Genomic DNA, 15,982 nt, shown 5'->3' on the forward strand with positions numbered 1-15,982 from the left:
TGTCTTTTTCGGCATGGCTTCTTGAGACTTTTTTGTGGGTCTACTCATGATAGACACGCCCACCAATTTTCATGTCGCAAAATAAAACTGCTTTCAGGAGCAGAATTTTAAGAAAAAATCGAGGGGGAAAGTTTAAAAAAAAATGTTTTTACCACTTCTAACCAAAATGGCCGACTTCCTGTGTCTTTTTCGGCATGGCTTCTTGAGACTTTTTTGTGGGTCTACTCATGATAGACACGCCCACCAATTTTCATGTCGCAAAATAAAACCGCTTTCAGGAGCAGCATTTTAAGAAAAAATCGAGGGGGAAAGTTTAAAAAAAATGTTTTTACCACTTCTAACCAAAATGGCCGACTTCCTGTGTCTTTTTCGGCATGGCTTCTTGAGACTTTTTTGTGGGTCTACTCATGATAGACACGCCCACCAATTTTCATGTCGCAAAATAAAACTGCTTTCAGGAGCAGAATTTTAAGAAAAAATCGAGGGGGAAAGTTAAAAAAAAATGTTTTTACCACTTCTAACCAAAATGGCCGACTTCCTGTGTCTTTTTCGGCATGGCTTCTTGAGACTTTTTTGTGGGTCTACTCATGATAGACACGCCCACCAATTTTCATGTCGCAAAATAAAACTGCTTTCAGGAGCAGAATTTTAAGAAAAAATCGAGGGGGAAAGTTAAAAAAAAATGTTTTTACCACTTCTAACCAAAATGGCCGACTTCCTGTGTCTTTTTCGGCATGGCTTCTTGAGACTTTTTTGTGGGTCTACTCATGATAGACACGCCCACCAATTTTCATGTCGCAAAATAAAACTGCTTTCAGGAGCAGAATTTTAAGAAAAAATCGAGGGGGAAAGTTTAAAAAAAAATGTTTTTACCACTTCTAACCAAAATGGCCGACTTCCTGTGTCTTTTTCGGCATGGCTTCTTGAGACTTTTTTGTGGGTCTACTCATGATAGACACGCCCACCAATTTTCATGTCGCAAAATAAAACCGCTTTCAGGAGCAGCATTTTAAGAAAAAATCGAGGGGGAAAGTTTAAAAAAAATGTTTTTACCACTTCTAACCAAAATGGCCGACTTCCTGTGTCTTTTTCGGCATGGCTTCTTGAGACTTTTTTGTGGGTCTACTTGAAAAGTCAAACTGGCTCCAGGGGCTGATTTCATATTTTGACCTTTTTTTTGTGTGTGTATTGGAAATGTCAATTTATGATATTTTTTCATCCTTCTTTTTTGGAGAACTGTTAATTTTCAGTGGTAAGGTGGGAGAAGGGAGGGGGGTGGGGTGGGGTGGGGGCGGGGCTGTAACTCCAGCACCTGCAGCGTGATGACGTTATCCTCTTTCGAGACACACGGCGGCGTCCAGTCACTCGCGTTTGGTGCCGTTTATTGGGCCGAGCCTGAGGGCGTCCACGCGAGTGCGTCGCAAGCGCTTTATGGGTCCAGATGAGCGTGCGTGCGTGTGCGTGTGCGTGTGCGTGTGCGTGTGCGCGTGCGTGTGCGTGTGTGTGTGTGTGTGTGTCACTGCCAAGCATCTGCATTGCAGAGGCTGCTGTGGATTATCGGAGTGTGCTGCCCCTTGGAGACCACCACATTGAAATACACACGCTAGTGTCATCACACACACGCGTGCACACGCACACACGCACGCACACACGCATGCAGTCCTCTTTGTGTACTCGAATACGCCCAAAAATCAATCATTTGACCATTTTGATCAACACTTTGTATTTGATTATGTCGGCGTGTGCCGTGTGTGTTTTTTTTTTTACCAATGCGTCTTATTCACAAAAGTATTGGGACACGAGCAGCAACCTTTTTGTAAGCAAATATCATATTATTAGCAAAATGCTGCATTTGATCAAGAAACAAAAATGTCATCAAAAAAATGGCCAAATGTCATATTTGAGCAAATATTGTCTTTTTGTGAGCATAAGCAAAATATTACATTGACATGGAAAATTGGCCAGAACCAAATAAAGCTTATTCATGCAAAATAAAATGTGGTTTTTTTAGCAAATGGTGTTTGAAGGCAAAGCTGAACATTTTCATAGCCTAATATAAACAAATGTTGCCTTTACATGAAAAGGTAGAAAAGTCAAATATCGTGTTTCTTGTGACCTTTTGTGACTCAGGCGTGTTCTTCCAATGCAGTACATTTCTCGAACCTATTTGGTGGAAATTGCATCAGGAAAGTCAAATGATGAAAAATAATAAAAAAATATAAAAAATATATATATAAAAAAAGAAAAGAAAAAAAAAAAAAAAAAAAGGAAAGTCAAATGATGTGATGACGATGGCAAAATCTAGCCAAGAATGCAAAAATTGGTCGGGCCTATTATCATAATTGCAAAAATCACTTTTGCAACATTTTCACAAAATAACAACAAACACAGCAACGCAACTCAGCGAAAAGTGAAAAAAAAAAAAACACTTTGTAAGAAACATGTTGGGGTTTTATATTCATTTTGTGGCAGTAAGTTCAAAAAAAATTGCCTTTCTTTCTCGTTAGTCTTGACTTTGGCAAAGATGATTTTTTTGGTGGCAAAATGTTGTTTTTTGTGACTGTCGGTCCTAAAAACCCGTTTGTACGCCGTCCAAAATGGCAACTGGGTGCCATTTTGTTTTGCGTTCCGCTCGAAACGATGCTGAACATGACTTTTTTGTTTTGTTTCCTTGTTTGCTTTTCAGCGCCTCCGACGGTGCCGCCTTTGCGCTCGGAGCACTTCAAGCCGTGTCACGACAAGGACTTGGCGTACTGCCTGAACGGCGGCGAATGCTTCGTCATCGAGACCCTCAGCGGACCTCACAAGCACTGCAAGTAAGGCCGCGCTCGCAGGCGGGGGGGCGGTGGGGGGGGGGGGGGGGGGGTGAAAGAAAGCCGTCGTCAGCGGAGACGTGAGATGAAAGTACTTGAAAATGGAGGTCGCGTCTATCCAAATCATTCCGACATGATCTTTTTGGCTCTGTCAGGATGTCAAGAAGGAAAATGAAATCATCGTTCTAAGATGACAAAATCTTGTGTTTTGCGAACGTTTTTTACGTAAAAAGCTGGTCAATACGCGACCAATGAAGACGGCGAAGCTGCTTTTGGAACGACCCGCGACGTCTTAATCAGTGGTACTTTGACCTTTAACCTTTAAAAGCAACCATCTTGGATGACTTTGTGACATTTACGCAGTTTAGCTGATCAAAGAAGCTCGCTGACGGACAAACAAGGAAGTGGCCGGAAAGAAAACAAAATCTGTCCCACCTGATGTCACTTTTTGTTAAAAAAAAAAAAAAAAAAAAAGTATCAGCAAGTATTTGTGACTTTAGCTAATGCTAAATGCTATCTTGGTTGACAGGACAACAGCGCTAAGTCGTTGAACTCACCATGTTCCAACCTTTTTTTGCCTGCCCTCTTAAGTGACTTTTATTTAACTTTCTCCAATTCGTTTTTTTACTCTCTTCCAAGTGTAAATCTTACTCTCAATCGGAGTTCTATTTGGTCCGAGTCCAATTTACTCTACAAAATTGACCATGTCGTTTATCTCCCAGCCGGAAAAGCTCAGCTGGCAACAGTAGGACTACATTTCCCATAATTCACGGAAGCAGGAAGTATAACAAAAAAACGAGCCTTTTACCGATTAGACGCGAACGAGAAGGCAAATTATGGAGTCATGAAACCGTTAAATTCCTTTTTAACGGGTTCACCGTGATGACATTTTGATCGCTCCGCAACGAGCGTTGCTGCGCCGCGTCTTCCTTTTGTCTTTGCCGTGACCTCACTGACAGAAGAAATCTTTTTGGGACGCAACAGTGAGCGACTTCTTCGCCGTTTGGCCTCTAAAGACACAATCGGCCTCCTTTTTTTTGTTTGGTGTTTTGGTCTCTCAACACCACCGATTTGAGTCGATTTGAAATGAAACCGATCAGACAAATCAGCTGAACGTCGTTTGTCGGCGGCGCCTCCCACTTTTTCAAGGTTTCGCGTCATGTAAGACGCAAAGAAAGCTTTTTCGGCGTATCGAGCGCGAGATGAAAGTCTCATGTCGGTTTAAATGTGAGAAGTGAACCCGTTGGTGCGTGCATGAGACGAACGCCTGCGGCGGCGTCGGCGGGCTTTTCATTTAATCCCGTTTTTGGTTTCCATCTCCTCCGACAATCTGGAGGCGTGTGCGTGCGTGCGTGCGTGCGTGCGTGCGTGCGTCGCACACGTCGGCCTTGATTGGCTCTTCCCTCGCGTTTGTCAACTTTTCCTCGTTGCGCTCACCTTCCCCATTCCTGATTGGCTCCCCCCCCCCCCCTCCTTGGACAAAAAAACAAAGATGGCTCCCGGTTTGACTTTGAGCGAGGAGGTGTGAGCGCGTAGAGGTCAAAGCGGGTTGTCTGCTTTTGTCCATGCGGCGCACGCGCAGCGGCCGAACCCGCCCGCCCGACCGACCGCCTTCAAAGGCGCTCGCCTCGTCTCTTCGCGCCTTAATCCACACGCGAGTCAAGCAAAGTCCACCAATGCGCCGTCTTGAGCTATTGGAAGTCCGGGGAGGAACGGGAGAGGGTCGGGTGCGACGGGGGAGGGAGGGGCGGCGGCGGTCGGGGACGTGTGCTCTCCGTCCAACCGTGCTTACGTCTGTTGCCATGGTGACGACATCATCTTTGAGGACGAGGCGGCACTCGAGAGACAAACATTTTTTATTGACCGTGATTTGTCGCCGTCATCAACTGGCATCTTTGTTACCTCCACCAGGGAGGTTTGAGTTTGATTTACCTCCTCCACTTTGTCGTGTATTAAATCTTGTTTTTTTATGCTCAAGGCATCTTCAAGTCATTCAACACCAGCTTGCAATGATCACATCACTCCAGTGGCAGACATTTTACAGCATTTGGACTCTTTTTGGCAAGACCCGCAAATGATTGTCTTCTATCATCATTTTTAGGGCTGGGCATCAATTTAAATGTCCTCAATCGATTCGATTTCCATTCGCAAGAGGTTTCGATATTTTCCAATTCCATCCGATTCACTCAAATCCAATATTGAGTAATTATGGAGCATCAATTCTTCTTAAATAACAAGGACATGATCCAAAAAAACATTCAATTCTAAATTGGATTTTGCAGAGGCAGTAACCGGTTCAATGATTCATTTATTCATAATGTAAATAAAAATGCGTTATAATCACTTAACTAAGTGTTACACAAATAATTGACATCAGCACGGATGAGATGAAAATGCTTTCATAATTCTAATTCAATAATTGTCAAATTAAATTAAATGTAATATAATATAAATAATAATCTAACCCTAATCCCGCAACCACACTGAAAATTTGGATTAATCCCTAAATGATAAAATAACAAAATGTCAACAGAATTTAAGTCGCCCGACCATATTTTTTTGAGCACATTTCCTCTTACGGGTGGTGGGTAAGTTAGATTGGTCGCCGGTCAGTATGGACCGGTCGCCCGTCATTCTCAGGGCACATGCAGACAATCAACTGACCGGTCGCCAGTTGTCGTTGCGACATCAAGCTCCAATACAAGCAAAATTGTTTTTGTGGGTTTGTGTTGATTTTGCTGCATTTTGTTGCCTGCCGAACGTTTGCCGTCAAACAGCCGACGCTTCAGAAATGAAGTCAAAGTTTGACGCGTCGCACAAAAAAGCAAGCGCGAGGAAAAACAAACCCGCAAAAAAAGAGCGCGGCGAGCTCGCTACGCGGCCGCTAACGCGGATCGATACATAATCGCGCAGAGGCGGAGACAAATTGAGACAAATCAGGTTGCGGCCGTGAGATCGATGCAAAGCTTTAATGGGGATAAATGCGCGTTTGCGGCTTTATTTGGCACGCAATTAATCATTTGCACTTGACGGGGGCCAAATGAGCTTTTCAGCAGCCATTTCCCGCCGGCCGCCGGGACGGCCCGTGACGGACGTGCGTCCTTCACGTCCTGCGGGGGGCGGCGGTGAGGCAACATGAGTCAGCATTGTGACGACTGAGTTCCAATTGACGTTTGAACGGGATTGGCTCGTCGTGAACGCAACTGCGTCGTCTCCGCTTTTTTTTAGGTTCACTTCCACTCTCAAAAATATTAAATCAAAAATAATCAAGGTGTTTTTATTTTTTTGAACATCAAACAAGACACAGAAGATGGTGAAGCGACACAGGAATTGGCCCGGTGCTCTCCGGGCCAATTCGGGGGGCCCGGGGGTCGTCCTTCCTTCCTTTTCTCGGTCTCCCCTTTGGTCTCTTGAGGCCTCCCTGATTTTATGTTTTTTGGATTTGTTGGGGTCTGGATGTTTCTTGGGCTGGGGAGGAGTTCTGGTGGGGGGTGTCGGGTCGGTGCTGGATTTCACCTTCCTTGGTTTTCTTTGGTCCTTCCTCGGGTCTCCTGGTGTTCGGTTTAGGTGAACGGTATGAGATTTTTTCGAATAGGTTTTCTGGTGAGCTAACAAATACACGCACACACGCACGCACGCACGCACGCACGCACATACACATACTCACCCACACACACACACACAAAAAAAAATAATAATAAAAAAAATAATAATAAAAAAATAAAAATAAAAGAGCAATGTTGATGACATTTCCGAATGAACAATACTGAGCTCTTAAAAAAAAAAAAATAATAATAATAATAATAATAATAATAAAAAAGAAAAAAAAAAAAGGAATTGGCCCAGTGAGTGACTTGCTCCGGTGATTGACCAATCCGAGTCATTCACGGCAAAATAGCGCCAGCGCTGCCTCGATGTTGCATGGAAATGTGCTTTTCTTGATTCGGACGTTTGACTGCTTTGGACTGGATTTCATCCCTGGCAGTACAAATTCAAATGTAAAAAATTGTAACTGGTTTGTTTCTTGGGTTTTTGTACCACACGTTAGAAATAAAGACTCAAAACACAGTCATTAAATAAAAAGCAAAGTGAAGTCGTGCGATGCCAGCCAGCAAATACATTTAGTGCCGTTTAAACATTAGCATTTGGCTAAATAATCTCATTTTTCTCCTCAGCGCGTCGCTAATTGTCTCCGCTGAGCCAAAGAACCAACAAATGTGGCTTTTTTTCTTTTCTCGCGCTTTCCTACTCGGACTGTTCATCTCTTCCTCCTCACCATAAGAAATGGCATTGCTTCTTCTTTGCCTTTAATTTTCGTGCCGGCCGCCGCAGGCGAGCGCTGACCGAGCGGGTCGAGCTAACCCGACCGAGTCGGCTCGTTAACCTCTGATGGGATGTCGCGTTGCTCGTACCTTTGTGTGGAAATTGAAATTGAATGGAACTGGCGGAATTGGTGCTGTGTTTAGGAATATTCTTCTCAGTAGCGCCCCCTGGGAAGGAAGGCGCTACTTGCAACTCATTAATTAATCACAAAAAAATATTGCATTAATCATTAACGCAGATGAATCACACAATAAGTTTTGACCGCAGATGATCCTTCAGCTGACAGCGGATGTTTGCGTTAAACGTAGCACAGATTGTGTTTGAGCAATAAACATAACGACGTGCATTAAAGTTAAGCATTTCATAAATGTTTGCGTATGACATTCCGAATATTCGTTCATGTCAAACTACTGGGGTCTTCTTTTTTTTTTTTTTTTTTCATTTAAAATGATGCAAGTCATTAACTCATTCACTGGCAGCCATATTGACTGAAGCAATCCCCTTCGCTCCTGGCTGTTTTACTCGATTTGGACGGATTTTGCAAAGCCCACAGAATCTTGTGTTCTATTGCTATAAAAACATGGAAGCTACCAAAAGAAACATGAAAGAAGAGCATATTTCTATCTGTTTTCGTTTTTTGCAACATGGCCCTGGTTGATCTCTTATACTCTGCTGCCACCTGCTGGCCATGTTTGTAATAACTACAATTGCTTCAAGCATTCTCTTCAGTTCAGAGGCTGCATCTAAGCTTTCTGTATGCGCTCTAGCAATATAAAAAAAAACATTAAAAAACATATAAGTATGTCTTTGGGAGCATGATATTTAAAATTGAACGCATGTATACGTTTTTGGGAGCAAATGAGTTAATTGATTTGAAAAAGAGGGAGGGTGAGTGTCTGCAGTGGATAAATATGTTGAAGAGGTCCTCATAACATTAAATGTTGCATAAATATATTTCTACAAATTTAAGATATAAAAACATTTCTACTTTTAAGACACTATTAATAAACGTATGGTCGTTATGCTGCATTCGAGGAAGGTGGGAAGTCGGACGTTTCCAGCACGGGAGCGCCCCGCCCCTTTCAACTCAGAAATCCAAGTTGCGACGTCGGACGCCGACTTCGCCGCCAGGTTCGAGTCTCATCGACAATGGCGAACCCCGTACAAGGACCGTACATGAATTATATCAAATCCATTTTCAAAAGATTCGCCCGACTGGGAAGTTTCAACAAAACCCTTTTGTTTCTTCATCTTCCGTTCAACAGGAAGTCGGCCATTTTGCTCCGAAGCCGCCATTTTGAAACAAATTCCCTGCCTCCCACTTTAGACGAGCTCCTGCTGGGGAATTCTGTCAATTATGAAATATCATCTTGTATTTTGACACGTATGTGCCGTCTGTGCATGCCCGCATATAAAAACATCTGCGTGACACGCGTGTTGCCATGCCAACAGATGTTGTCATGGGGAGGGAACGTAATGTGACGAGGTCGCGTGTGCATGCGGGGAACCTTGACAGCAGGACGCCTCGTGGGAACTGAAGTGGTGTGTGTGGGTGCGTGTGCGTGCGTGCGTGCGTGTGTGCGTGCGTGCGTGTGTGTGCGTGCGTGTGCGTGCGTGCGTGTCTACATCACAGGCATGTTTGATAACATGCCAGGGGAGGGAAAAATGAATAAATTCAGCATTTTCAGATCCTCATTAGGGTTGCTGGCGTACTTGACAACAAGTAGCGGCCATGTTGTGTGCATGGGTGGTCTTTTCTTTCTCTCTTTTGGGATTTTTGTCGACGGGTGCAGACGGAAAGGGACGTTGTGGGAGTGAACACAGCCGACTCACAGTAAATGAATTGAGCAGATTTTTTTCACACTGTGGAAGCAGAAATGAGCAGATTGAAGTGCGTTGATAAGAAAGTGTGAGCAGTCGCACCACGGGTGGATGATAAAAAGTTGGCAAGTGGCAAAATGGCCGCCTCTGCTGTACCCAATTAACAAATCCTTGTGGTCTACACGAGACACTTTCTGTCCCCTGTTTGTCATCCTGGATTTGATCATCTCAATCCAAAAGGATCCAAAGTTTCGAAATACCGCGATAGAAAATTCAGATCCATGGATCAAGAAAATGTGATTTGGAAATCTGGATTTCAATTTTGCAAGTAAACATTTCTTGATCTTCAATCAAGCTGCTCCATTTTTCTCCATCTGTTTTTATTCTTTTTGCGCACGTCCACTTGACCGCCGTGATTTTCCCCCATCTGTGCCGAGAGTGAGGGTGGGGGAGGACTCGCGGGGGGGGGGGGGGGGTGGGTAGTCCGGGGGGGCTCTTGGGGCCCGTCGTCTCTCCGGCCGTGATAAAGCGAGGCGTATGCGCCGGCGCGTTCCGGGAGGCGGGAGCGAATGAAAGGAAGGCGCATGGAGACGTTCGCGTGCCGATCCCGGCGGACGCTCGGGCGGGAAGACGAGAGGACGTTGACGCTTCGTCATAACAACGCGGCGACGCTTCCCACAATGCTTTGCTGCGCGAGGGAGCCAACATGGAAAAACGCACCTTATAGTGATTCGGGAGCCACGAAAAGGAGTGAAGGATGCTGCGGGTGGGAATCTTTTGACCGTCTCACGATCCGATTCCAATTTTTGGGGGTTTGCGATGCGCTAAGCCAGGCTTAGGGTTTCATACTGGAGACATGTTGAGGGTTTCAAACGGAATAAGGTTTCAAGGTTGCATCGCTGGATTCGGGCCTACAAAAGCGGCGTTTTCAGCAGAGGTGGCAAATCCGAGTCCAGAAAGTCAAAAAGCCTGCCACAGTTCGGCTGTAGCCGTTGATAGCGGGTAAACGAGCACCATGGGAGCTAGCTAGCGAGATAGCTAGCAAGATAGCTAGCGAGTTAGCTAGCGAGCTAGCTAGCTAGCACCTTTAAATGAGGTCATTAAGTCATTCTTAGGGTTTCAAAGTGGGGTTTTAAAACATGTTTCAGGTTTCAAACGGATTTGAGTTTTAAGTAGAGTATCAAGTCTGGTTTAGGGTTTGAAATTGGGGGTTTTAGTCAGAATGATGGTTTTAAAATCGGATTTGAAGGCATTTTTAGGGCTTCAGACACATGAGGGTGTCAAGGTTGCGTTTCAAGTCTGGATTAGGGTTTGAAAGTATGCTGTAAGGGTTTCAAATAGATTTATTTTTTTCCTATGAAGAAGCAACCTTCATTTTTATTCCCATGGGAAGTTTCCAAGTTTGAAAATTCCTAAAACGTTGCAACCCTAACTGTGTCACGCACACACGCGCGTGCGCGCGCCTCACGGACACGCGTGTCTGGACGGGAAAAAAAAGCTCACGTGTCGGAAGCGACGAGAGCTCATTAATTGAATTGCACACGCGTGTAATGTGTTAATGATATTCTTTTTGCGTGCGCTCTCTCGCGTACATGTTGACGGGAGAACCCTTCCGGTTTTGTCCGGCGCGAGATAATTGCAGCCGCACTTCAAAGACTGGCAAACGCTATAGAACAAGTAAACACAAATATGATGATGATGATGATGATGATGATGATGATGATGATGATGACGACGGACGCGGCCTGCTTGCTTCCACCGGCGATGTTCGTTTGCGCGTGATGATGTCATGCATAATGTTTACATTGAAGTTTAAATTGGGACTCTTTGATGACTTGATTTAAAACGGCAATTCTCGCACAATCTTCTGTTTTGTGTTGACATGCTAATGATCCCTTCGACGACCCTCTTAGGAAATCGCAATGTCCCTTCACCGGTCGGCTATTTTTGGAACAGGCTTGCGAGCGCAATGTTGGTCGGAATAATGATAATCTGTCGATTATTTTTGTTGATTATTTGTTTTTAATCATGTAATTATTTCAAAAGCAAAAGTTCGATTTTGTTTGAAGAAAAATATCATCGTCTTTGTGGGCTTTCACGGAGGACGACAGAAGTCGGACAATATTTACCAAAGAAGATGAAATTGCCGGCATTTGGACCATTTCAAAAGGTATCGAAATGATTCGTCGATAATTATCGATTCATATGATCATCAATTACTTGTTGATGAATTGATTAGTCGTTGCAACTCTAGTTTCAAGATGAGGTTGAGGGTTCAACAAAGGGTTTCAAGACTACATTTCAAAATAAGGTTTCAAACGACGGCTGATGTTTTTAGGGTTTGACGTCAGGGGTTCAAAGAAGGGTCAAGTGAGGCTTCAAGACGAGATTATGGGTTCAAGTTAGGGTCCCAAACCCAGGTTAGGATTTTAAAAGTAGGTTTCCATGCAAGGGTTTTGATGTCAGGCTACTAGTGCTGGAAAAAAATGTCACTAGTATGACATTGTCTTGTTACTAGCGCGCTGCATTGTTTTGTAAACGTGAAGGCGTCGCTGTCGTTAGCGCCAGCTGAGCGCTTGAGCGACAAGCAGACGGGCGGCTTAAACGAGTTGCTGGTGGCGCCGTCCAATCGGCTCGTGTTCACATTTCATTTCTTGTACTTGTTTTTTCTTTCTTGCTTTTTGCCCCCGGCACATTTTTTTCCTGCACTTTCAGGCCTGTCGATGTTGTGCTTACTTTCATTAGCAACATGACAACCTCCAAATATTAGGAGCAGGCTTGCGGGTGGGGGGGGGGGGGGGGGGAATCAATTTACCGAACCCGGAACCAGCAGACTTCAGATTTAACGGACGGAACACAAATAGTGTCCGGTCCGCTCAACAGGCCACGTTGTCCAGTCGCCGTCAATCACAATCTGCTCGCTGCGCAATTGCCGGCAATTGAACAGAGGCCGCTACGACTTGAATTGCTTGCTTTCTTTTTTTCTCTTTCTTGGCTCCACTTTTGTGAAATTTGCCGTTTAACGGGATCGATTGTCGGCGCACGTAAATGCCGGCTCGATTGCACTTGAATCAAGGCCGACAATTCCTCGAGCGGCAGGACGCGCGCTCGGATCACAACGAGCGCTTCATCGGCTCTTCGTCATCTCGCGTTGACAAGCGGTTGCCGTGGTAACGCAAACAAATTAGAAGCGCTCTGATATTTTTTTTTCCCCCTGTTGGGAAGAAATCCAGCAAATAGCGACCAAGTATTTATGATATTATTTACTTTTTTGAAGTTGACAGAATATGCATGTGAGGTGCAGGTACTGATTTTGTCCACTGGGGGTCGCCATCCTTACATTTTAAAGCATCCGAACCATGACCGTGAACGCGTGCACAGCGGGCTGTGACGTGGAAGCGAGCGTGTGACGGCTTCCGATTGGTCGGCCATTTGCTGGCTACATCATTAGCCTCATTAGCTTGCAGTTTGTTTAATTCAGCGATTTCCATCTTCCTGTTGTCCAAACCGTTTGTTATTGACTTTTCTCATTCGTATCCATACGCTATATTTCAATCAACTTACGGTATTTATTTTAATAGAGACGTAGAATTTAACAATTTTACTGCGCTGGATTCAAAATAAGTGAACTACCGCCGTTGAAGGCGGGGGTGCGGGGGGTGCGCGGGTGCGCGGGAAGGAGAGAAGACCGAGAAGAAGGGCCGACCGACGAAGAGCAACGCGAGTGAAGGTCAGAGAGTAATTAGTCGGGCCGTGTCCGAGCGAGGAGAGTGTCGGGCCTCGGGGATGAGGAGTGATTGCAATGCGACTCGAAGGGTAATTGAATTCTGAAGAAGACCGTGAAAAAAAAAAAAAGACATATCAGCGGCTCGTATTCAAACGCGTTTCAATATGTTCGGTGAGCATCAAAGAAAAATTCCCTTCATTTCCCTTCCTGTGGAAACGGCTCATTATATATCGAACCCGATAACGAGTCGCATAGCGGGATGACAAAATGTAAAGCCGCGCCACGCAAGCTCAAACCGACGCTCGTTTTCATGTCGCCGAGCGCAATGCAAGCGCACCCGAACCATAAAATAGTCACGTCGCGCGCAAGCTAGTCAGATGTAGCCTCGCGCAATGCCGGTGACGGTTGCCGCGTCACGTAACATGACACCGCTTGGTGTGACATTTTGCAATGTGTATGACAACAAATGTTTTGTACCTTAACATGATGGTGATGTAACATAGCCTTGTTTAGCATTGCGCAATGTAGCGTAGCACATCAGGGGATCGAAAACCGCTCGGATAGAAATGGCACGTACCACAAATGGCGTGCGAAATACATTCTTTGGTATGATAACGGATGAATTACTTAAATCATTAATAAATAAAAACATATTTTTGGGGCCCTTAATACTTAACAACAGTAATCGGAGTGACAGGCAGAAGAATTGGACAATTCTCATTTGGGTTCGTTTAGGGTTCACTGCTTTAAGACGTCCGAGTCAGAGCTCCACCTTGTGGACAAACGGCGCAATGACATCATTCAACACTCAACGGCATTGACAGTTTCATGAGAAGTTTCAGAATTACATCGGCGGCAAAACTCCAGCCGATGAAGATCTTTTTGAAAAATCGTTCCGATTAATGAATCGGTCGGGCGTAGTGCAATTTTCTTCTTCTTCGTTCTTACGTAGCGCTTTTGTGTCATAGCACAAAGTCATGTCATGACGTCACAAAACTGAAGCCAATGTAGTGTTGCACAAGCAACGCCGAGAAATGAAGAAGCATGAAAAAAATATATAGCATAAGACTAATTCCATTATAGAAACCTGTCAACGCAAAACCACGACAACGGGTCGACATTTGCCGACACTGAAGAAAACGTATTGATGACGGGTTCGAGAAGAACGGCAGTTGTAACAAAATCGTAATCCCGTTCAACGATAAACGCAATCGGTTCCGAAAGCAATCATCTACGACACATGGACAATTGCGCACGCTCATGAGCTGACACCCACGTCACTCACCAGGCCACCAAGCGCTTGACTGCAGAAACGGTGATGGACGAGCCAAGTGACTCGCTACGAAGTCAGTGGCTGCGTTGAATGTAGCGGTTGGCATAGTTGCGCGTCTTTATTTATGGGCGCCGCTGTCCTGCTTGCGGTGACGTCGCGGCGCATTAGCGGCGCATTAGCGGCACATTAGCGCCACGCGGTCCCCATTGGCGGATTGAAGGCGGTACGGCAAAAGCTTTTATAGCTCACTTAATCGCAGCTCAGTCCATAGCACGCCAAATGTGTAAATAGGACATCGATGTGGTAAACCGCGCGCGCGCACCCACATCCTCGTCCATCCCGTTTCCCCTCCATCCATCCTCCTCCAAGCTCGCCCTTCAATAAATATGACTCATGAATTAGTGATGAGACGAAATAGGCTGAGAGACGCAATACTGGAAGTGAAGACAACAACGCCATCGCCTTGTGTCTTCCCGAACCGCGTCCATGCGTTGTACGCGCTGCTTGCATACGTTGCTCCTCCCTCTGTGTTTGTTTAAGCGGCAAAGGTTGGAAGCTTTGGAATAGCGGTAGTGGGCTCCCTCTAGTGGTGCGTGAATGAATCGCCGCCTAAATCCGTCGCTTAGAAAATCCGTTTCTGTTGGTTTGTAAGCATTTCTTTGGCTACGATTTCTGCATTTCAAGACAACCATTGTTGAATTACACTTTTTATTTAAGGGCGGTGTTGCTGTTCAAACTGCTTTACAAAAAGGTTCATCAACTTTTTGGAATACAACCTGTCTCAATTTTTATTTATATTATTTTTTGAGCTGTAAAATATCGGCCAGGCCGATTATCTGCGCCAATATTTCTTTTTTTTCTTTTTCTTTTTGACAGACGATTAAAAAGCATAAAAAAAAGAGATGCAGCTGACTCTGGGAACCCTCTGAACCTTTTGTTTTTGTCTGACGAAAAAATGTGAATGTTTAAGATTTCAGGTATTTGTAAATTTTTTCAACAAATTTTTATTGTAGAAAACTAGAGCTATTGTATTTACTTGTTTACGTTTTTATTAGACAACAAAGTAAAGATTGACATCTGTATTAAAAAAAAAAATGGACGCTAATATCTCTTCCCCCCCTTTTTACTGAAAATAAATATCGGCTCCAAGTATCGGTTATCGGCCTCCTTGAATACTAAAAATCGAAAAAAAACTGCAAAAAGTTTAAGAACTCATGTGCGCTATGCTAATTTCCATTCGCCTGTCGATGCTTTGCATTTTATGTTAGCAGCAGGCCGAGAGAGCAGGAAAAGGTCGAACCTTTTTTTTTCCTTGTAAGAGAAGAGATCATATTCTTTCATATTCTTCGATACAGTGTGAATATAATCGCGCAACAAAAAAATGCTGTGCTTCTTGAAAAATCACAAAGTGAAAGCGTTAACTTTGCATCATGAAAGGGAACGAGACGTTTTCAACACTTTAACAATCATTTTTTTGTAAAAAGATCATAACGTGTCAAAATAACACCCGCCGCGCCTGCGGACTGACCAAAGAATAGATTTGGGAAGAATTTGACATTTACAAAAATGTTGTCTTATGAGATTTTGGTTCGACGTCAGCGATCTTCATCTTGATATGATAAAAACGATCAAAACTGCCAGAAGTGAAGACAAGAACCGAATTGTTGTTGACCGAGATGATGATTGTGGGTCGACACGCTGTATTTTGTATGCAAAAGACTGCTGCGTGTGTGCGTGTGTGCGTGCGCGCGCGGAGGCTGATTATAAACGTTTAATTGAATCAGTGCGAGATGCCAGGCTTCCATTTCTGCTGCAGTGCACCGATCGATGTCACCCGTTCAACGCGCCCTTCATCACTCCGCTCACTTTTTGGCTTTCGTTTTTTTTTTTTTGCGTCTTGCCACTAACTCCTCCTGTCAAGCGTGTTTGTGCAGCTTTTGTCACCGCTGTGGACTTTTTGTGCGCCGATTGTTGGACTCTTGTTTTCTATTCTGAGGACATTGAAGTCGTCGGCCGCCGTTTGCG

At 44.5% G+C, this 15,982-nt stretch overlaps 1 protein-coding gene across 2 annotated transcripts in view; it reads left to right on the top strand.

The window, feature by feature from the left end:
• Nucleotides 1-15,982, top strand: part of nrg3a (neuregulin 3a) — a 141,562-nt gene that overhangs the window by 97,355 nt on the left and 28,225 nt on the right. For both annotated transcript variants that reach the window (XM_086092472.1, XM_086092473.1), the window contains exon 2: nt 2,687-2,816. In XM_086092472.1, the coding sequence (XP_085948598.1) occupies nt 2,687-2,816 (130 nt within the window). The remainder of the gene's footprint in view (nt 1-2,686; nt 2,817-15,982) is intronic.

Source organism: Leptonotus elevatus, chromosome 13, assembly GCF_054856555.1.
Source record: "Leptonotus elevatus isolate MCC_2025b chromosome 13, RoL_Lele_1.0, whole genome shotgun sequence".
Taxonomy (NCBI): domain Eukaryota; kingdom Metazoa; phylum Chordata; class Actinopteri; order Syngnathiformes; family Syngnathidae; genus Leptonotus; species Leptonotus elevatus.